The sequence below is a fragment of the Pan troglodytes genome, chromosome 1 (genome assembly GCF_028858775.2).
Source record: "Pan troglodytes isolate AG18354 chromosome 1, NHGRI_mPanTro3-v2.0_pri, whole genome shotgun sequence".
In the NCBI taxonomy this organism is placed as follows: Eukaryota; Metazoa; Chordata; class Mammalia; order Primates; family Hominidae; genus Pan; species Pan troglodytes.
Genome location: NC_072398.2, coordinates 117,138,427 through 117,161,723, shown reverse-complemented (window position 1 = coordinate 117,161,723; position 23,297 = coordinate 117,138,427). Strand labels below are relative to the sequence as shown.

General features: G+C 41.4%; 1 protein-coding gene across 4 annotated transcripts in view; it reads left to right on the top strand.

Moving 5' to 3' along the window:
• NOTCH2 (notch receptor 2) overlaps nt 1-23,297 on the top strand; it is a 226,060-nt gene that overhangs the window by 130,663 nt on the left and 72,100 nt on the right. For 3 of the 4 annotated variants that reach the window (XM_054668958.2, XM_054668954.2, XM_054668956.2), the window contains 14 exons: nt 801-1,029; nt 1,799-2,000; nt 4,547-4,700; nt 5,091-5,275; nt 6,938-7,070; nt 13,323-13,559; nt 15,924-16,036; nt 16,725-17,230; nt 18,550-18,897; nt 19,756-19,898; nt 20,088-20,298; nt 20,724-20,820; nt 22,136-22,304; nt 22,920-23,221. The exons of the other annotated variant lie outside the window; for it this stretch is intronic. In XM_054668958.2, coding sequence (XP_054524933.1) covers nt 801-1,029; nt 1,799-2,000; nt 4,547-4,700; nt 5,091-5,275; nt 6,938-7,070; nt 13,323-13,559; nt 15,924-16,036; nt 16,725-17,230; nt 18,550-18,897; nt 19,756-19,898; nt 20,088-20,298; nt 20,724-20,820; nt 22,136-22,304; nt 22,920-23,221 — 3,029 coding nt within the window. The remainder of the gene's footprint in view (nt 1-800; nt 1,030-1,798; nt 2,001-4,546; nt 4,701-5,090; nt 5,276-6,937; nt 7,071-13,322; nt 13,560-15,923; nt 16,037-16,724; nt 17,231-18,549; nt 18,898-19,755; nt 19,899-20,087; nt 20,299-20,723; nt 20,821-22,135; nt 22,305-22,919; nt 23,222-23,297) is intronic. 4 annotated transcript variants of the gene reach the window in all.

Sequence of the window (23,297 nt, the reverse complement as noted above, 5' to 3'; positions counted from 1 at the left end):
ATGAGTCTTATAAGGGAATTATTTCAAGAGATGAATAAAGTATATTAAATGTTTCGCTAATAAAATAAAGGTCACATTACCCTTTAGTTTAGTATTTAGTTTTCATTTTACATGTATGACCTGTCTTTGCAATTATATTTTTAAGTTCCTTAAGAGCCATAGCTACAGCTTATTTTTCTTGTTCTGATTTGTGTGGCATATAATTGTAGAGTGCCGTGGCATGACTGTAGCTTAAAATTTGTTGGTTCCTTACTATGAGTATAAAGTGTTCCAAGATCAAGCTATGTGATATTTCAATTTTTATTTAAACTGTGTTTCATAAGGCTACTGAAATCTAAAAGAGAGAGAGAAAAAGAGAGAGAGAGGAGATGGAAATGAAAGGGAGAGAGAAGATTATATAGTTAATATGCCTGGAAAAACATGAATATGTGTATTTTGTCCTCCCCCACACACTCCACAATCACATATACCTTTTGAAAATATTGATTGATATTCTGTGTATTGGGGCACATATTTGATTTCCAAATGTGTGAGGGACCAATGCAAGTTTTATGACTATTAATTTTACAAAACTGTTGGTGGTGACATAGATGAAGTTTATTCCAATTAATAAACAGGTTAAAAACTTCAAGCAAGTATTGTTGAATTCATTTTCATAAATGAGGGAGTTGGCAAAATTGAATGAAAAAGTCAGAATTATGCTGCCCCCAGCATGACTTAGTTCAGGTCATTCACTTTTATGAATCTAAGATTAAATTGATGCTACTCTTCAGAGGTCTAATTCTTTTGTAATGGCTTAGATCCTTGCCAGAATGGAGGTTCCTGTGTGGATGGAGTGAATACTTTCTCCTGCCTCTGCCTTCCGGGTTTCACTGGGGATAAGTGCCAGACAGACATGAATGAGTGTCTGAGTGAACCCTGTAAGAATGGAGGGACCTGCTCTGACTACGTCAACAGTTACACTTGCAAGTGCCAGGCAGGATTTGATGGAGTCCATTGTGAGAACAACATCAATGAGTGCACTGAGAGGTGAGCAACCAGTCACTCGGGCATCAGCATCTTACGAGAGAAAGGGAGAAAGGGAAGGAAACTTCAGAGCACAATGCTAGAATTGTGGAGCAGGGATGAGGTGTCCACATGGATCCCAGTCCACAGTCATCTCCTATTGCCCAGTTACTGGTTCCTGATAAACATATATAATAGAAAGTTAAAGGTCAGAGGTTGCAAAGTTTATAGGGATGGTTTATTATTTCTTGCTTAGGGAACAGAAAGAGCTATCATTTTGTTCTGTTCTTCCCTTGGCCTCTCATTCATTTCAAAAATCCAAAAATTCCAGTTTTTCTGCAGAGATTGGAATTGTTACTAGTCTTTAAGTAATTTCTGGGAGTTTTGTTTCATTTCTTTTTATAATATTATGAGCATGTTTGTTCTATTTGTCTTTTATAAATAATCTATAGTGAATAGGACTTTTCAAATAAATTAAATTGACTTAGAGATAAAATGAAATGTGATACATGGGAAAACTACAGAAGGACTGGGTAAAACCTAGAAAACTTCATTTTCTGTAGGTATCTATAGTAAGCTCAGTCTTTTAAATACTTCTAAGCCTTTGATTATAGAAAGGAAGTGGGCACCTCAGAGCTTCTGGCACCCAATCTAGCTTGTAAGAAAGTTTAAGGGATATAGGTTGCTCAGAGGTATTTGCCTCTGTATGATCTTAGATTCCAGAAATCTTACTTTGTAGTAGTAAGTCACAGGCACCAGATACATAGCTGATGTTGCTCTGTTTGCTTCTTAGCTCCTGTTTCAATGGTGGCACATGTGTTGATGGGATTAACTCCTTCTCTTGCTTGTGCCCTGTGGGTTTCACTGGATCCTTCTGCCTCCATGAGATCAATGAATGCAGCTCTCATCCATGCCTCAATGAGGGAACGTGTGTTGATGGCCTGGGTACCTACCGCTGCAGCTGCCCCCTGGGCTACACTGGGAAAAACTGTCAGGTAATTGACTTCCTTCCCATTCACTCAGCTCCCCTAGAGCAGCTGAATATTACACCTGTTCACTTTCTAGTCTGAATAAGTTCCTTCTAAAAGAGCAAATTGTGGATCTCAGGGATGTCCCTGAGATAATCTAGGTAACTTCTTAATAACTTGCAGATTCCAAAATGGTGCTGGCAATATGATATAGATTCACAAACATAAGATCTTGAAAAGAGGCTAACCAAGAACTGCAGAAAAATACATGTGGGAAATAAACACAGATTTTTGTTTTGTGTTTTTTGTTTTTTTTTTTTTTTACATTGGAAGCACAAAAAGAACTGAAGAAAATAGAGAATAATCAAAATAACCTTTTAAAGGTCAGATGCAACATCTAAGTGTTTAATAATGATAATTGTTGTATCTTGCAATGTGGTAACATTCTCAAACCAAACAATTTACATATCTTTTAAGTTCAAATATGTAAATACACACTTCCATTAAATTTTAGAATGGAAAGAGCCCTTATAGGCAACTAATCTAACCTTCGATTTCATGGAAGGCAAAACAGCCCCAGAGGGGCAAAGTAACTTTTCCAAAGTTGCATACCAAACAGCACTGTGTTTAATTTAATGTTATTCTACCTCTTTAATAGTGATAGAATAATAACTCCAAAGAACATAGGAATAAATGGCCAAACTTAACTTGACTTACAGGGCGCACTTAAGTAAGGCTTAGGCTATATTAGACATGTGAGCACCCACCTCCACAAAATTAAGCAGCTTGTTGCTGATTCCATGGATCACGAGAGCATTTTTGGTTGGGCTCCTATTTGTTCTCACAGTGTAGATTGGAAGTGCTGGTGAAGCACTCCTCCCTTCCTCCAGCAAACTGTCTATATTGTGAATTTGGCCTTCCTCTCCTCAAGGGGCCAAGCCACTCCGTGTATGAATTAAGATGAAAGGTGCCAGTCCTTGTGCACTCTTTGCTTCAGATTTTTCATAAGTCTGATTGCCTTCCTTAGAAATAAGCTCTTAAGCGGTTTTAGGCTTATTAACAGGCATTAAGTCCTTTTACCCATATTCACCAAAGATAGATTTGGTCAAGACCCATGTGGATTTCTCACACAGGATTAGCACAGAAAGTATGAACCTGTCTGACAGCTTTAACTCTTTCTTTCTAGCATTACAGGGTGGCTATACATGTAGGCAAATCATGTCTAGAGCATTGGGAATAGCTTAACCTGTTGGGTTTCCCTGAATTTTTAAACTTTTGGTAAGAACTTTTTAAATAGAAGACCTAAGAGGAATTAGACTACAGCAGGCCCTCAAGTAACTTTGTTTCCTTTGGTGTCATTTTGTTACAACATTGAGTGGGGGAAAAATCTGTTTTTGGCCAGAGCTGCTATCTGTGTGGGGTTTGCATGTTCTCCCCATGTCTGTGTGGGTTTTCTCCAGGGACTCCAGTTTCTTTCCACAACTCAAAGTCATGTATGTTGGGTGAAGTGGACATGTCTACATTGTCCCATTGTGCCAGAATAGGCTCTGGCCACTCATGAACCTGAACTGGAGTAAGTGAGTTAGAAAATAAATGAATGGGGCCAGGCATGGTGGCTCACACCTGTAATCCCAGCACTTTGGGAGGCCGAGGCAGGTGGATCACGAGGTCAGGAGATCAAGACCGTCCTGGCTAACACGGTGAAACCCCACCTCTACTAAAAATACAAAAAATTAGGCAGGAGTGGTAGCGGGTGCCTGTAGTCCCAGCTACTCGGGAGGCTGAGGCAGGAGAATGGCGTGAACCTGAGAAGCAGAGATTGCAGTTAGCAGAGATAGCACCACTGCACTCCAGCCTGGGCAACAGAGTGAGACTCCGTCTCAAAAAAAAAAAAAAGAATGAATATACCAATTATTATAAAATGAAAACCCATAAAGCCTATGATAATCATATGAGTGCACAACAATAAACAATGTGGTACAAAACCACCCAGCAAGCCTGCCATATTGGTTAGTGTTGCTTTCTGAGCTGTGTGGTGGTAAGAGGTGCTGACAGTTTTGCTTTGCAAACATTTATTCCTTGACTTGACCTGCCACCACTAGGACTGCTATTACTCATGGATTCACCAAAAATTGGATAAATAATTATCTTGTTTTTATTAATATTTCTTAAATGAATGTATAGCTTGTTTATTTTAATGTTTAATGTCAGAAGTGGGTGTTAATTTGAAGTTTAGTGATTTTTTTTTTTAACCAGAAATAAGTAGAGGAACTTAACTCTTTTTTATATCAATCAGACTGTGGTAAAATTGGTTTCGTTATATATCGTTGTCCTTAAAGTCACAGTTTCCAAGAACCTAATGATGACATTAAGTGAAGACTTAACGGTACGTAAAAATGGTTAGGTGTACCTCGGAACACTGAATCTAGTTTAAGGGCTCTTTTACTAGATGAAGGCTCTTTTTCTTTTTAATCAGTTTGCTTTTCTTTGATTTCTTGTAACACAATATAACTTCTTTTCTTCATTTCTAGTATTTGAATTTTGATGTATGTACACCCCTGCCTCTGTTTCAGACCCTGGTGAACCTCTGCAGTCGGTCTCCATGTAAAAACAAAGGTACTTGCGTTCAGAAAAAAGCAGAGTCCCAGTGCCTATGTCCATCTGGATGGGCTGGTGCCTATTGTGACGTGCCCAATGTCTCTTGTGACATAGCAGCCTCCAGGAGAGGTAAGCTTTGCTCCCTTGGGCTCAGGTCATTCACTGCAGTATTGACTGTCCAGTGGCATTTAGAGAAGGTATCATTTTTTTGTGGGATAAGAGGGAAGGGCAGATAGTAGTGGGTGGACAGGGCTCTGGGGAAAGGTCTCAAGACAGAAGGTGTAAGGGTAGAGGAATAGGTTCAGAGATTCCGAGAAGAATGTATTTGAAATGAAACTAAGGTATATTCCACTTTCAGGGTTTATTTTTAATATGCATCTGGTACTGAGGGTTGTGAAGAACTGGCTAAGAATAAGATTTGATGTGTCAGCCAGTTTAGATTTACTTGCTCATTGGTTGATTTGAACCCCATGTGTCACATGTTCTTCTATGACATTTCTCCCTCACTGGGTTTCCCAGGTGTGCTTGTTGAACACTTGTGCCAGCACTCAGGTGTCTGCATCAATGCTGGCAACACGCATTACTGTCAGTGCCCCCTGGGCTATACTGGGAGCTACTGTGAGGAGCAACTCGATGAGTGTGCGTCCAACCCCTGCCAGCACGGGGCAACATGCAGTGACTTCATTGGTGGATACAGATGTGAGGTGAGGACACTGAGCAAGCAGAGGTCGTGGACCTCCCAGGAGATTGTACAACTGTTTGAGCACTGATATATAAGCTTATATTGATAGTTTATAGATTTTTACCAATCCCCGTCATAATGTTTACCACTGTTTCTTTCAGCCTCTCTGTGCAATAAGTTAACAGGTCCCTAGTATGATATTTTTATAGGCGTCTGGAACCATCCCAGCTCCTTAGGCTTGCTTTTAGGATTCAGAGCCAAGAGTCACTACCAGAGTGCATTTTACAGGCCCACCCAACATAGCAGTCCACACTTCCCTGAATAGCAGCTGAGATAGGAAAAACTGCTTTGTGGAGTGTCCCTTTGGCCCCTGTCACCTTTGTATTTAGTCATTAATCAGTCAACTAGCAATTTTCTCTCAAAAAAAAAAAAATGTTGCTCATCCTGTTCCCCATAGCATCATGCTAAACGTTACATGTATATATTTGAGGAAGTATGTGTCTTCAAGGTACATGTCACTATTTTAATGTCTGGGCTGATAATGGTTAGAGCAAGCAAGATATTAGCAAAATGCCTGAGACATTAATTTGATACCAATTCAAACCATCAAGCAACACTGAGAAAAGCTTTGCTTCTCCATTGTTATATAAATGAGCCAACGATAGCTTCTGTATTTTGGCCCCTAGGTTGTTTATTTCTTCACAGCAGGCTGGGGCTGGGTCTCATTAGCTCAAAAGCCTACCAGTGCCAAACCCAAATTTTGACACATCTAGTTGTTTTAAACATAGCCCCCAAATAAGCAGATTTTTAGCTATTTAGAGCTTGCCTGCTTTGCATAGCCTGTAAAACTGCAGCCAAAATCTGCTAGCCATAGTATAAGTAGGACAAGATATACCCTGGGGCCATACAGACCCCAGACTGATGCTGGCCTTTAGAGCTCTCTGACCCAGAGATTCCTGCCACTGGCTGTTGAGTGACATCACCTAGACTCCTTCTCTGATCCTTCTTTCCCAGAGTTTACTTGCTGTCTTCCCCTTATTCACCCACCCCTCTGGAAGGTCTCATGCTATTTGGGACTTCTCCCAGGTGCAAACCTGTCAAAGTGTCCAAATAAAGCCACCTCACAGCCATATCTTTTTTCTTGGTCAGCCCTGAAATCCTTCCAACCCCTACAGCCACCACAGCCAGCCAGCCAGCCCCACCTCCCTCTACCCCTAAGCCTATCTCAACCAGTTTCTCACACATAGATGCAATTTCCTAAACCTGGAGATCAATAATTGCATGTCTGTACTACCATCCACATATGCCTTTTGACTGAGTCATAGGGTCCTCATCACATACGGAGGAATGTGTATTTTAAAGATGAGGAAACCTGTACCCAGGAGGAACAAAAGGTTTGCACACAAGTCAAATCTGAAATATCCTTCATTGTATTCAGTCCTTGCCTTCCCTTTAAAGTGCCTTTTTCAACTGGAAGAGGAGTAGGTAAATGCCAGTAAGCTGCAGGTTTTCTGTCCCTGCATAGAATGATTAGTAGAGAGTGTGATGGTTCCAGAGAAAACATGCAAAAGCTAAGTGAGGAGGTGGGAGACAGTCACAGAAATGTTCCAGATCTCACTAGCTCTCATGGTCTGTTTCCAGTAATGGTCCAATATTTCTTGTCCTTTTTGTTTCCTCATGGCAGTGTGTCCCAGGCTATCAGGGTGTCAACTGTGAGTATGAAGTGGATGAGTGCCAGAATCAGCCCTGCCAGAATGGAGGCACCTGTATTGACCTTGTGAACCATTTCAAGTGCTCTTGCCCACCAGGCACTCGGGGTATGAAATCATCCTTATCCATTTTCCATCCAGGGCATTGTCTTAAGTTATAAATCCATTCTTAGTGTTCAGGGGATTTTATAAAATTAAAGATAGTAAGACTAGCTTCATTCCAAGCATTTAGTTCTGCATCCTAGTAATTCAAGCCATTTTATTCTCCCATCTCTTGCTAGCTCTGATGTTGTGGTTTATGTTGTCAGTTTTATCTGGTTGTTTGGCATCTTGATATTCCATGAAACACAGAATATGGAAGGGATACAACATTAGCATAACATAAAAAAATTAGCCTGGTCAGTAAGATTTCTTGTTGCTTCACAGAAAAGCAACTAATGGCCTCTAAAATAAACAATTTACATTTACCTGCTTTTGTATTTTTTTAATTAGCCAAGTCTTACCTCTATAAGGTGGGGGAATGAATGAAATGAAAATATCTGCCTATTTTCATAGCTTCAGGGGAGGATACTGATGGTGTAAGGTTCTACCTTAGGATGCAGTAAGGCCTGATGAGAGATGCAACCCTGGACTGTTGAGTGATGGGGCCATCATTCTTCTGTGGGCATTCCCACTGCTTTTGAACTGAGTGGTATGGCCATCATTCTGCTGTGGACATTGACACTGCTTTTGAACCATCCCTTGGAAAGAGCTTTGAGTATTGTTTGTTAGAAGGGATGTAGTTATGCTGGAGCCTACTCTGAGAAGGCTGTGAAAAAAATGTAAAAGGCCATCCACACTGGTGAGAAATTCATCCTTGTTAGTGTCAAAGAGAATAGAATGCCAGAGAAGTATTTGTATTGCCTTAGAGCTTTGTGTCAGTAAAGTTTGATAATTTGCCTTCCCAGGTATCAGAGTTTGACTAAATTAAAATAGGAGAGTACCCTACTAGTAGGCTGATTATTAAGGAATGAGGTTAATGGGAAGAAGAAAACTAAGGAGAAACAGTCTTTAAGTATTTGAAGAATTGTCCTGTAAAAAGGAGAATTGTTCTTTATTCTAGAAATCAGTGGTTGAGTAGAAATTAATTCCAGTTCATTGTTAGTTTGTTCCTTTGAGAAACTGTACTGGTTAGGACAAGCTACGATTCTGGTGATAGCTGTTATCGTAGTTCATTTATGTTGCTATAAAAGAATACCTGAGACTAAGTAATTTATTTTTCGAAAGAGGTATATTTGGCTCACAGTTCTATAGGCTGTACAGGAAGCACGGTGCCAGCATCTGCCTCTGGTGTGAGCGTCAGGCTGTTTCCACTCATGGTGAAAAGTGAAGAAGATCCAGGGACCCAAACACCTCCCATTAGGCCTCACCTCCAACATTGGAGATCACATTTTAACATGTGGTTTGGTGCAGTCAAACTTCAAGCTATAGCAGCTAATTAAACCTCAAATCTCAGAGCTTAATATAACACTGATTTTGTCACTCAAATAAAGTCGAATATGTGTTGGGCTACCTTTCTCTGTGTTTTAGATATGTGGTTTGAAACACCTGGCCTCCAAGGCCTCCACAGTACAGGGAAGAGGGACAGACTTGAAGGGTCATACAGCAGCTTTCACTAGCTCAGTCTGGAAGCAACACACATCACTGTCCCTCGCAGTATATTGACCAGAATTATTAAATGGTCTCTGTGACTTCAAGGGAGGCTGGGAAATATAGGAGAGTACATGAGTATTCATCAAACTCTAAAATCACTACTATACCATGAACTTTTAATTAATAAGACATGTCCAGTCCTAGAATGGATCATTTCAGAAGGAAACAAAATTTTTGTCTCTTCTAACCATATGGTAAAGATGGCTTAGAATACTAGTTTCGATATTTCATTGACAGTCTTTTTCTTTCAGCACTTTGAATATATCATCCCACTGCTTTCTGATATCCATGGTTTTTAATGAGAAATATGCTGTTAATCTTATTGAGGTTCCCTTATATGTGATACATTGCTTCTTTCTTGATGCCTTCAAGATTCTTTATCTTTTGATAGTTTAATTATGATGTATGTAGGTATGAATTTCTTTGAGTTTATCCTACTTACAGTTCCTTGGATTATTTTACTGTGTGTGCTTGTTTAGGTATGTGGAACAGTATTTTTTTATCCTGACTTAACTTCTCTGGCCATTGGTAAACATTCCAGGAAACTCTCAAGTCCCATAACCCCATTGTTAGAGTCATCACAATGTGTGTTTTGGTCACCATATTTCTAAGCCTTAGATCTTTGCCTGCATGTCCCACCAGTTTCCCAGGTCAAGGGCTAACTGTAACAGTTCTGCCTCTTCCTACTACTTTGCTTCAGGCTGAGGTTGAGTTCTCTCTCAGTTGATTGATCTGTTTATTTCTGGTGGTTCCATTCTGATGGGGAAATATGCATTTATGCTCATTTTACTAGCAATCCCTAAATATCAAATATTCTTTGAGACAGGGAGCATATACTAGATTTTGTTTGTTTTTACTTTTTTGTTTTCAATTTACTCTATGTATAAGGTGATATATGCATATAGACCAAAAGTGTATTCACACATAGAAAAGTATACAGTGAAAATACTTCTCATTCCCATCTCTCTTCTGGTGGGCAAATTTTCCCTCTCCTGCAAACATGTAATCGCCACTTTTAGTTGTTTGTGTTTCTTTCTAGAATTTTTCAAAAACTGTATCCTTCAGAATTTCTTTATGTAGAGAGAAGCCAAATGCAAAGATATTTTATTTCCTTTACTTTTTACTCTGAAGATAGAATATTAGACACATTTTTTGCACTTGATTTTTTTTTACTTAATTGGAGATATTTTCATATCAAAATATAGATCTTCCTCTCTCTGAGAGAGAAATATATATATATATATATATATATATATATTTGTTTGTTTGTTTTGAGATGGAGTTTTGCTCTTGTTGCCCAGGCTGGAGTGCAATGGTATGATCTCAGCTCACCGCAACCTCCGCCTCCTGGGTTCGAGTGATTTTCCTGCCTCAGCGCCCTGAGTAGCTGGGATTACAGGCATGTGCCACCATGCCTGGCTGATTTTGTATTTTTAATAGAGACAGGGTTTCTCCATGTTGGTCAGGCTGGTCTTGAACTCCTGGCCTCAAGCAATCCACCCGCCTCAGCCTCCCAAAGTGCTGGGATGACAGGCGTGAGCCACCACACCCAGCCCGAACTTCCTCAATATTTTTTATAGCTACAGAATTCCCTTTTACAGGCATACCATATTTTACTTAACCAGTGCCATCATGATAGATATTTCAGTTATCTTGCAGGCATATAAGTATATTGGTGAAATAAATTTTCAGAAATAGAATCGCTGGATTGGATAATATGTGCATTTATCATTTTAATCAGCGATTGCAGTATATCAGCATATTGGCTTTTTCTTAAGGTGGAGAATATATTTTCATTTAAGAATCATTTTCTTTTGCTTTTTTTGCAGTTTCTTTGTGTATATATATATATATATATATATATATATATACACACACACACACATATATATACACACACATATATCTTTTTTCCCACATTAAGTTGTTGATGTAATGTTTTGTGGAAATTGGCTATGATATAAAAAAACAAATATATTCCCAGTATTTTTTTATCTTTTTTCTTTATAGTGATTTTTAGTGCACACTTTTACTTTTTAATCAAGTTGAATTTATCATTTTTAAAATGGCTTCTGGATTTTGAGTTGTAGTTAGCAACATCATATACACTTGAAGATCGTAAAGAAATTCTCCCATATTTTCTTCAAGTACTTTTGCCATATGACTACTCATTTGTTAATACACAATTTATTGAATATTTTGTTTTTTATATATATAACGATTTGAGATGGCACCTTTGCCAGATTCTCAATTCCCATGTGTATTTTTGGTGTTCTTCTGGATTTTCTTTATTTTCTGTGTTATTCTATTAAGTCACCAATAACGTTCTATTTCAATTATTAAGGATCTTCTTCTTCATAGTTTTCCTGGTTATTTTTTTTCACATAATTTTATAATCAGCTTGTCTGTTAATAAATTCCTGTTGATGATTTTTAGTGGGGTCTCATTAAATTTATGAATTATAGTATAGAGAAAACTGATAACTTTATGATGAGGAGTCTTGCTAACCAAATCCTGGTATGTCTTTCCATTTATTCAAGTCTCTTTTGTGTCTGTTAGGACAGTATTAAAGTTGTCTTCATTTAGGTGTAACACATTTCTTGTGAAGATTGTTCCTAGGTATTTTATCTTTGGTAATTTGGTAATTGCTTTTGAAAATTGGGCCTTACTTTACATTTAAAAAAAAAAATCTTGCTTTTGTTAGTGTATGCTACAATGCAAGTGGCAGGAATACATACAGAACTGTTTTCTTTTGTACCTTTTTTTTTTTTTTTTTTGAGACAGAGTCTTGCTCTGTTGCCCAGGCTGGAGTGCAGTAGCGCAATCTCGGCTCACTGCAAGCTCCACCTCCCAGGTTCATGCCATTCTCCTGCCTCAGCCTCCCGAGTAGCTGGGACTACAAGCGCCCGCCACCATGCCTGGCTAATTTTTTTTTTTGTATTTTTTAGTGGAGACGGGGTTTCACCATGTTAGCCAGGATGGTCTCGATCTCCTGACCTCGTGATCCACCTGCCTTGGCCTCCCAGAGTGCTGGGATTACAGGCTTGAGCCACCGCACCCAGCCTGTACCTTTTTTTTTTATTATGATTATTATTATTTTTTGAGACAGAGTCTTGCTCTGTTGCCCAGGCTGGAGTGCAGTGGCATAACCTCGGCTCACTGCAAGCTTCATCTCCCGGTTTCAAGTGATTCTCCTGCCTCAGCCTCCCAAGTAGCTGAGATTACAGGCATGTACCACCACACCCAGCTAATTTTTGTATATTTAGTAGAGATAGGGTTTCGCTGTGTTGGGCAGATTGGTCTTGAACTCCTGACCTCAAGTGATCCACCTGCCTTAGCCTCCCAAAGTGCTGGGATTACAGGTGTGAGCCACTGTGCCCAGCCTCTTTTGTGCCTTTTTGAATTAATCATAGAATAATTTCTAGAATAGTCATTGATTTCTTTTGTTTCTTTGTAAGACACTGTATGCAGATATTCATACTAGATGGCTCATTTACATCTATAGTACAATAAATTAGTCCTGTTTTAAATGGAATAACTTTTGAACTCTCAGCAGGAAATTTATCCTCTATTTTTGTTAAATAAAAAGCATTGGTGCACTTATACACTATTACAGAAAAAAGCCAGTGATTATAAAACTTAAAAATGTATTTCATTCAAAATTCAGTTCCAGTTGTTACCAATATTTTTACATAACCTATGTATAGTCATGGGTCACTTAACAGTGGGGATATATTCTGAGAAATATGCCCTTAGGCAATTTCATTGTTGTACAATCATCATGGAGTGTAATTACACAAACAGGGAGAGTATGGCTTACTACACACCTAGGCTCCAAACTTGCACCTTGTTTTACTGAACTGAATATTGTAGGCAATTATAACACAATGGTAAGTATTTATGTGTCTGAACATATTTAAGAAGAGGTACAGTAGAAGATTTAAAAGGTACAGTAAAAATACAATATAAAAGATAAAAAATAGTACACCTGTATAGGGCATTTACTATGAAAGGAGCTTGCAAGACTGGAACTTGCTGGGTGAGTCAGTGAATGGTAAGTGAATGTGAAGGCCTAGGACATTACTGTACACTACTGCAGACTTTGTAAATACTGTACACCTAAGCTACACTGAATTTATTTAAAAAGTAATTGTGCTATGACATTACAAGGCTATGATGTTACTAGGCAACAGGAATTTGTCAGCTTCAGCTTCATTATGGGACCACTGTCGTATGTGCTGCCTGCATTGACTAAAATGTCATTATGCGGTTGCATAACTGTATTTATTGTTATGTTCTTTTTTGGACTGTTTTTATATTTTGGATTATACTTTGGAAAAATTACTGAGCCTCTCTTGAGCTCCAGTTTCCTTCTCTTTGAGATGGGACAAATAATAGGACCTACACCATAGGGTGCTACTTCACTGGACTGTGTGGGAGAGTACATGCGGAGCCCTAGTATGTTCTTTCCTCTACTTGTACAACTCACCAGGATGACAGCTGTCATGAATAAAGAGTGTGCTTTGCCCTGCCCAACTACAAGGTCCCACTACCAGTTGAGGAGTATACTCTGATTCATTGTGAAAATGCCAACAAGGGTGGTTATCCCTTGCTGGAAAGCAGGTTAAAAGGATTTTCATAATTCTGTACCTCTTCTCTTTCCTCCAGGCCTACTCTGTGAAGAGAACATTGATGACTGTGCCCGGGGTCCCCATTGCCTTAATGGTGGTCAGTGCATGGATAGGATTGGAGGCTACAGTTGTCGCTGCTTGCCTGGCTTTGCTGGGGAGCGTTGTGAGGGAGACATCAACGAGTGCCTCTCCAACCCCTGCAGCTCTGAGGGCAGCCTGGACTGTATACAGCTCACCAATGACTACCTGTGTGTTTGCCGTAGTGCCTTTACTGGTGAGAAGCTCTCTAGCCTCCTGGCCACTCTGCCTTGGAGGATGGTTTTAGTGAACAAATTGGGCCCTGTGACTTGTCCCAGACCCAAGTGAAGCTTTTCTTATATAAGAAAAACAACAGCAGCTTAATTTTTTAAAGCCAGTTTTTTCTTAGTCTGTACTTTATGGATGTTATAATCAGTGTCTACCTTTAATTTTTCCTAAGAGATTCTTTTGTTGTGCATTGATTATATCATGCTATGGCAGGAATATTTTTTACAATGTATATTGAAAGTAGTTGAACAAAATAACATTTTTTAATAGTGGCAAAATATCCAAAACCTAAAATTTACTATCTGAATCATTTTAAAGTGTACAGTGTACAGTTCAGTGGCATTGTTTAGTACATTGACATTGTTGTTCTACTATCACCCCCATTCATTCACAGAACTCTTTTCATCTGAACAAAATAACATTTTGTTTTAAGGAACCTTACGTCTAACTCCGGTTTCTTCACCCTGCCTCCTTTGACATGTGATGGCTTGAATTACTGGGTAGTTCCTGCCACCATGATCTTTCCACCCCTAGGACTCAGAGAAGCTTAGGACCCTGCTTAGATACTTAAAGGGGGCAGGTCCAAATTCAAGTGTGTTTAACCAAAGATCAGTTGATGTGGGTATGAAATGAAAAGTTGCAGTGGTCACAAGTAATGCCTTGCCCAGTAAAGGCTTGGCCATGTTCCTACTCTGTTCCCAAGCTTCTTTCTTTCATCACAGGGCCTGAAGATGACCAAGCTCTGCCTCAGAATAGGGGTCTTATCACAAGAACTTACTAGTTACTTCTGGAGAGGGCAACATGGTGACTTTTGGGAACTAAAATAGTTGTTTGTATCCAGATGTGGCAGGATACTCAGATTTGAAATTTATCATGCATTTCCTGAGGTCTGTAGTTGTATTTCTTATATGGAGGGTGTGATCAGATTCCTTAGGAGTCAGAAAATAGGCTTTAATAGTCTGTTTAGAAACAATTCATCAAGCTGAACTCTGCTACATCCTGAGCCCATCTCCAGCCATCTTTCCTTCCAACTTTAAAGATATGCTACCTTACAATCTTGGAATTTTGTAAAGAATGGGAGGGATTCTGCAATATGGAAGCTCCCTGGATACACTAACATCAAAAAAGAAATAGTCCATTGTGAACATAATAGCTATTGAGGCAATGTGGAACAGAATGAGTATGAATAATCTGTCTACAGCCTCGTATTGGCCAAACTGCACTTTGAAAGCCAAAGCATCAAAACTGGCTCCTGTTTCTTTCATTGCCCCTGAGGCTTTTTTCTCTGGAAACACAAGCATTTGCAAAGTAAGGGGGAAGCAGGAGAAGGAAGGAATGGAGACCACTTTGAAGTAGTATCCCACAGCCAGGAAGTAGTGTTTGTGCATTTTCCACATTTGTGAATGAAAAAAAAAAAATCCCTTGAATACATTGAGCACAGTTATTGTGGGATGCTGTTGCAGAGATAAACAGCAAGGGACTGGTGGTCCACCAAGCTGTGTCCATGTGGTGGCTGCTCTTGGTTAGCGGCTGCTGCTGTGATTTGAAGAGACAAACATTTATACCTCTTGCTGCTTGATCTCGTTGGCCAAAAACATTACTATTTTTATTTCATCTTTAAAGCTACCTCTTCTTTCCCAAGTGACCACAGGCCAAATGGGGCCTATCTCCTGCTATTGGCCAGGAGTCCCAGCTGTGCCCTGCGTCTCCTCTGTGGTTCCAGTTGCCTCGTTCTTTATCTTGGAGCAGTGGCCCCCAGGGGCCTTCTGTTTTAGAACTATTCCTAGAGGAAACTAACTCTAGGAAAATTAAGCTGTGTTTTAAGGAATACAAGTTAGGTTACAGAAAGGCCAAAAAGTGATTGAAATGAGGTATCACAGATGAAAATTCTCTATACCGCAAATCACCATTTAAATGTATTGGCCTGGTGTAGCCTCTCCTATGAAGTAGATAACATTAACTAAATGCAGTGAATAGTTTTTCAACTGTTTTTTTGCAACTTATGAAAGCTAAAATGACTTCAAAAAGCTGAAGTGTGATTTCTCTTTTTTTGACGGGATTTAAGTCACTTTTCTCACCCATCCTGTTGTGTGAGTTAGTACTTACTGTGTAGGCAAGACAGAGTAAGGGACTGGCCTGAGCCGGTGACAGGCCAATCATGTTGAGATGCAGTGAGTGTTTTCTTTCTATGCTCAGATTACCACAGGCCTAGAACTGAACTCTCTCACACTTGCTTCACCTATGGCTAGTTCCCATCCCAGCAAAGTTTGCTGAGTAACTTGCAGTGACTACTTCTGCCTTTTAAAACCTTTTTTATTTTTTATTTTCTGAGGCCGGCACTGTGAAACCTTCGTCGATGTGTGTCCCCAGATGCCCTGCCTGAATGGAGGGACTTGTGCTGTGGCCAGTAACATGCCTGATGGTTTCATTTGCCGTTGTCCCCCGGTAAGTGCCCTGTTGCTCATCTAAGAAGGGGCATTCTCTCTTCCATACAATCTGTGAACAGAACTGAGATTAAAACTGGTTTTATCAATCTTCGAAATGGGAAGATTTCTCAATTTTAGCTCTTTCAGAGGAAAGTGCTTGGGTTTTTCCATTTAAAGCTGTTTACAAGTGACAAAACAAAACGAAAACAAATAAAAGCTGTTTAGACACTCCCAGAAACAGTGAGCTTCCCAATCCATGACTGTCAGTCTTAAGAAAAACTAAGGGAAAACCACAAAAAGTGGTGGAATGCCCCCTTGAAAATAGGGCTGATGTGTGGGGCTTCTTGGCCCCAGGCTGGAGGGTAATCTCACTGCCCAGATTGGGCCAGAGTTGGTGGAAATGCTGCTCTTACATTCTTTAGCAGGAACCATTTGGAAGCAAGTTGTCTCTTAAAGTAGAGGGAAGCTTAATTTTAGCTATTTGCTATACCCATTCTTTTATCACTGCCAGAGGTTGAAACCTTCCCAAAACAAGAGATCCCTATGCCTCGGGAGATACCGAAAGGAAACCTGTCTAGTAACCTTGGCTTGGGCTGAACGGGAAGTACAGAAGGGAGTGAGATGTGGAGGTTTTCTAGAAACCTCAAACTTCCAATATGACTGTTTTCCTACCAATGCCATTTTTATTTCCTCACTGATTTCCACAGGGATTTTCTGGGGCAAGGTGCCAGAGCAGCTGTGGACAAGTGAAATGTAGGAAAGGGGAGCAGTGTGTGCACACCGCCTCTGGACCCCGCTGCTTCTGCCCCAGTCCCCGGGACTGCGAGTCAGGCTGTGCCAGTAGCCCCTGCCAGCACGGGGGCAGCTGCCACCCTCAGCGCCAGCCTCCTTATTACTCCTGCCAGTGTGCCCCACCATTCTCGGGTAGCCGCTGTGAACTCTACACGGCACCCCCCAGCACCCCTCCTGCCACCTGTCTGAGCCAGTATTGTGCCGACAAAGCTCGGGATGGCGTCTGTGATGAGGCCTGCAACAGCCATGCCTGCCAGTGGGATGGGGGTGACTGTTCTCTCACCATGGAGAACCCCTGGGCCAACTGCTCCTCCCCACTTCCCTGCTGGGATTATATCAACAACCAGTGTGATGAGCTGTGCAACACGGTCGAGTGCCTGTTTGACAACTTTGAATGCCAGGGGAACAGCAAGACATGCAAGTAAGGGCTTCACGTTTTCCAGAACTGAAGGGGACTGTCACTAACACACTTCAGTTTCTCGTTCTTGCTCCTAACCACTCCAGTGCTTCAGCCTAAGCTGCCTCTGCTTTTCAGATGGTGCCAGCCTTGTCCCATCGCACACTGCCCTGTGCTCTCCCTTGCTGACAATGGGCCAGGAATGCTCATTGCATAATGACCCTCTCTCTCTGCCTATCTTTGCCTTCTCACCTGCTGCCTTCGTGACCTCCTGGGGGATATAACTTTTGGAAGTGGTGTTTCCCACTTCAAGCAGCCTCTCACATAACCTGCCTGCAGGATGGATGGAAAGGTCTGTATCTCCCTCTTCACCCATTCCTTTCCCTAAGACCGTTTTTCCCCATCTAGATTTATCAGGAAGCATGAATTAGATTAAGTCTGTGAACCCTCCCGGTCTTAATTGTATAGGATGCTCTATGGTTTACTTAGGAACTTTCCTATTAACTAGCCATTCCATATAATTTAATCCCAATTAATTCTCAACAACTCACGAGGCATAGGTATTACTAACATTCTTTCATAGGTGAGAGAACTTAGGCCCAAGGGTTAAAGAACTTGCCAAAGCAAGTTGTTTCATTGACTCCTAATCTTCTGATTGAGCTAGCATGAAAAGTTGTACCAAATAGTATAAATATCAAGGGGTAGGGGATGAGGAGAGGAGAGTATAGATGGAATAGTTTGTACATCATTTAGGTTTGGGGCTTCTAATTCCTTTTCCAAATATTGAAAGAGCCTTTACAAGTAATATCTGGTGTGCTATAAGGACATACCCATCTGCCTTTACCTTCTGTAGTTGGGATTCACTCTCGAAAGGGAAAGAAATGGGTCATGTTAATATTGTTCTCTGTATGGCAACTCTCAATGGTTCAGGGCCTTGTTTCAAGTTTCTAGAGGCATCTTTCACTTCGTAAAGCCCGTTGTTACCTTACTGGGGGCAATGGATTTCTCTAAAGTAGAGGAAGCATGAACCAGGTTGACTTTTGTTTCAGATATGCAGCTTTGTTTGAAAACCTGACTTAACAGGCTTGTAAACTGCCTGGGAGCCCCTAAGCTCCTGCAGCATAGTGAGTACAATGTTCTTCATTTAGGAAGTACTCAACAAGGATGAGTGGCATAGACATCAGGGATAGGAGATGCAAAGAAGGTTTTGTGGGGCATTTGGGTCCTGGGTGTGGGCCACAGAAAATGGGTAGGAAAATCCACAGTAGTTCCAAATGAAAAAGCAAATAGAGCTCCAGTCTAATCTGAGCTCTTTTGCCTGTTCTCTGCTTCCCCTTACCTAGGTATGACAAATACTGTGCAGACCACTTCAAAGACAACCACTGTGACCAGGGGTGCAACAGTGAGGAGTGTGGTTGGGATGGGCTGGACTGTGCTGCTGACCAACCTGAGAACCTGGCAGAAGGTACCCTGGTTATTGTGGTATTGATGCCACCTGAACAACTGCTCCAGGATGCTCGCAGCTTCTTGCGGGCACTGGGTACCCTGCTGCACACCAACCTGCGCATTAAGCGGGACTCCCAGGGGGAACTCATGGTGTACCCCTATTATGGTGAGAAGTCAGCTGCTATGAAGAAACAGAGGATGACACGCAGGTCCCTTCCTGGTGAACAAGAACAGGAGGTGGCTGGGTAGGTGTTTGGTTTCTGAACTTCAAGGCTAATTTTATGAAGCCTAGCACTTTGACATATAGCACAAGTCATAACTCAACCTATAGAAATGCAAAGATCAGAAAAATAGAATGGCCCACCACTTAAGATAAACCCATTACCCCAGTACTTATGTTTAAATGTAAAGATATGCCTTCGTCTTGGCTGAAAAGTGGGCAGGGGTACACAGGAGGCAGAATGTCTGGAAGGCCTCCTCAGATGCCAGAATCCATAACCTTTTGCCAGAGTTGCCTCAAATCCCTTTATTAGTGACATTCCTTTTTACATTAATCATTGCCTTATTGTTAAGGCCCTTCTTTAGAATATATGTCTCTTTGACACAGGTAATGATCTTCAGTTGCTCTGTCATTCACACCTCACTCTTTGTTGGTATATTGTCAAACTTTCAACCCTCCAGCTAGCTGAGATACCAATGCAGAGACAAAGGAAAATAAGGACTAAAAACGCACAGGGATGTATGTTTAGAGTAGCACCAAGTACCACTGAGTAGGTATGAAAGAGTGGAAGAAGACCACTGAAACCTTCGGGAGGAAAGCACAGCTTCTCACTTTGTCATGCATTGCCTCAGCCAGAAGGCTTTGGTCAGCCAGACTAAGGAAGGTGGGACATCCTCTATGTGGGAATTAGTGTTTAAGATCTCAAGGGACAGTATCCTAATTCCTGAGATATGTCTTAAGGCAGCATCCCAGAGGTGGGGACCTGATGCTGAAGGGGAGGAAGGGAGGCTCCTGTCACCCTTTATGACATGTTCTGCCTGACCTGCACTCTTCTGTTTTACCCCCATCTCTCCTCCTCCACTTCTCCCTTGGCATCCCACAGCTCTAAAGTCTTTCTGGAAATTGACAACCGCCAGTGTGTTCAAGACTCAGACCACTGCTTCAAGAACACGGATGCAGCAGCAGCTCTCCTGGCCTCTCACGCCATACAGGGGACCCTGTCATACCCTCTTGTGTCTGTCGTCAGTGAGTGGCACTGGTGTAAAGGGGAAAGGTGGCGGGGGGAGAGTGTCAATTGGGGGAACAATTTTCATTATGTAGCCCTCTATTTTTTCAGGACTGTTGAGGTCAAAGTTGCCCTCTAAATGAATCTAATGCTGACATTGAGAGGTTAATGTTTTATTCAGCACTTTCCCTGTCTCTGTGGACTTTCAGGTGAATCCCTGACTCCAGAACGCACTCAGCTCCTCTATCTCCTTGCTGTTGCTGTTGTCATCATTCTGTTTATTATTCTGCTGGGGGTAATCATGGCAAAACGAAAGCGTAAGCATGGCTCTCTCTGGCTGCCTGAAGGTTTCACTCTTCGCCGAGATGCAAGCAATCACAAGCGTCGTGAGCCAGTGGGACAGGATGCTGTGGGGCTAAAGTAAGAGGCATTGCCAATAAGCCACTATTCACAGTATAAGTAGGGATGACTAGAAAAGCATATCTTGTTGAATCATGATTTTAAATTCTAAGCTCTGGGCATTTACTCACACTGACCATGATTCTAAATGCCTTGTGAGTGACTGAAACCACAGTCAGAGCGTGGGTGCATCTATTCTGTGCATATTATCACAATGCCGCCCAGCTTCTGTGTTGAGGTGGCCTTTTGTTGTAAGCTCATGATCAATGGGAAGGGAAAGGATGAATGCCAAGGGAATGTCACAAAAATACTGCCCATCTTCTCTGGGCCAAGACCCTGCAAAATTGTAATATAGCCACGGGAGTGTGTCATGGTGCAAAGTGTTGAAAACCACTGTATTAGTTTATGACTGCCATTCTTATTTTTTCTTTTTATAATCATATTAGAAATCTCTCAGTGCAAGTCTCAGAAGCTAACCTAATTGGTTCTGGAACAAGTGAACACTGGGTCGATGATGAAGGGCCCCAGCCAAAGAAAGTAAAGGTGAGGTGGCCATGGTAGAACCACCATTGTCAGCCATTATCTGGTTACATTTCAAATTTCTGTCCTTTAGCTCCAGAGTGTCCTGAATGGGAGTAAAGAGTGATAGTCTTTATGTCTTACCCAGACAATAACTATCCTAGGTTCTCCTAAACAGCAGGAATCCTTAGGACATAAATGACCTTGGGTTACCTATATATGCTCTTCAAGAATAACTCTTTAAAAATACTAAGCACATCTCTTTCCTTTAGTGTTATGCTGGCAGTAGTCAAGTCAGGAATGGTGTGTGTAGATGGCAATTCCTTCATGGCCACATCTCTTCCTTATCCTTTATGGGCACTTCTTCTATAAGAGAAGATGAAATTAAGCAGTGGAAGAAAGCCAGTTATCATTGACATTGGCAAAATGAAAGCCAGTGATCATGGCAAAACGTTGACATTGGAGGCTCCATACCTTGAGCCCAGGAAACTACAGCCATATAAAAGCAAGTGGTAGATTGGGCTGAGACTGACATGAAAAAGGAGACCATCCATCCACAGCTGTGCATGGCTGGGAGCTGGTGGAGCATGATGGTTAAGAAGATTGCTTTAGTTAATATCAGAACTGGATTCAAATCCAAAACTCTGCCGCTTAGTAGCTGGCAAGTTACTTAACCTCTTTGTAATTATCCTTCCTTGTAAAATGCGGATAATAATAACCCTTTCCTCTGTGAGTTGTTGTGTTGGCATATGTGCCTTATCTACTTTCCTGTCATGTACTAGGTATTCAGTAAAGGGTAACTGCTTTTAAATTATCATGATTATTATTATTGAATAGTCTTTCCTGAGTGCTTACTACATGTTGGGTGCTATGTTGAGTACAAGGAAACAACCTTGAACAAGGCTTATTTTCCCTTCTTGAGAAGCTTACAGCCTTGTGGTGGAGATGGCCATGTAGTGCTGTGTAAGCATTTAACACATGATCAGTTAAGCAGAGGTAAGCAGAGTATGCTTTTTAGGGCCAACAAGAAGAATTAAAGTTTACTTTCTAGTGGAAGGTAGGAAAAGTGAGAATTGGGTGCTCTGGAGATCTAAAGGCTAAAGCCTAGAGTTTGGGATTGGGGGAGGGAATTGTCTAGATGATGCAGGAAAGGTAAGCAGGAGCCACATCACGAGAGCAGTGGGAAGCCAAGGCTGAGGTAATCCTCTGGAGGGGTGGAGGAGTAGGAAGAGAGAAAACAATGGGAGATAAGCAGCGGTGGTGGAGGCTCTGGACACCTTCTGATTAGCAGTTTCTGGTGGTGGCCAGATTGATAGGGAGCATTGTTTTCACCTTTCAGGCTGAAGATGAGGCCTTACTCTCAGAAGAAGATGACCCCATTGATCGACGGCCATGGACACAGCAGCACCTTGAAGCCGCAGACATCCGTAGGACACCATCGCTGGCTCTCACCCCTCCTCAGGCAGAGCAGGAGGTGGATGTGTTAGATGTGAATGTCCGTGGCCCAGGTCAGCACCGGGCCTCTTCCCCTCTTCACTGGGCTGTGTCTGCCCATGGTTCCACATTGTTGTCCCTGTGTTTGCCCTGTCCAGTCATACACCCCTTCCCAATTTCACAGACTCTAAATCAGCTTGAGGAAATGAATGCTTAAGGAATGTAGCCACAAAGAAATTAACAGCTCAGAAAGGGAAGGATTTCACATTGCTTCATGTACAGTGTGTTGAGACTAAACAGGCTGATAAAATGGGTTAGATTGTAGTGGGATAGAAAAATAATATCCCAAAGCAGAGGATAGTTAGTATCTTATGCATGTATTAATTGTTCTATTAATATTAGATATTTTTAAATGTCCAATTAAAATAACAGCACTTAAACTTGAACAGAAAAACGTGTTTAGAGAAGAGCCCCCAGCTTAAAAAGACTTGTACTTTCCCATTATTCTTTACAGAAATGATGCTATCAGAGGAAAAGGTGGCAAATGTGAAACTAATAACCAGTTACTACAAGAAGTACAGGGAATTCTTTGCCCCTAAGAATAACTTTAGTCAAATAGAGCTGTTTCAACCATAGGGTTAACTACCTTCTCCTTCTTGAGTACTTTATGGAATTTTCCATTCCTACAGATGGCTGCACCCCATTGATGTTGGCTTCTCTCCGAGGAGGCAGCTCAGATTTGAGTGATGAAGATGAAGATGCAGAGGACTCTTCTGCTAACATCATCACAGACTTGGTCTACCAGGGTGCCAGCCTCCAGGCCCAGACAGACCGGACTGGTGAGATGGCCCTGCACCTTGCAGCCCGCTACTCACGGGCTGATGCTGCCAAGCGTCTCCTGGATGCAGGTGCAGATGCCAATGCCCAGGACAACATGGGCCGCTGCCCACTCCATGCTGCAGTGGCAGCTGATGCCCAAGGTGTCTTCCAGGTAAAGAACATGAGAAGAGTCACTTGAATAATAATTCCTATGGCTCTATAATGTTTTATTGTTTTTAAAGAATTAA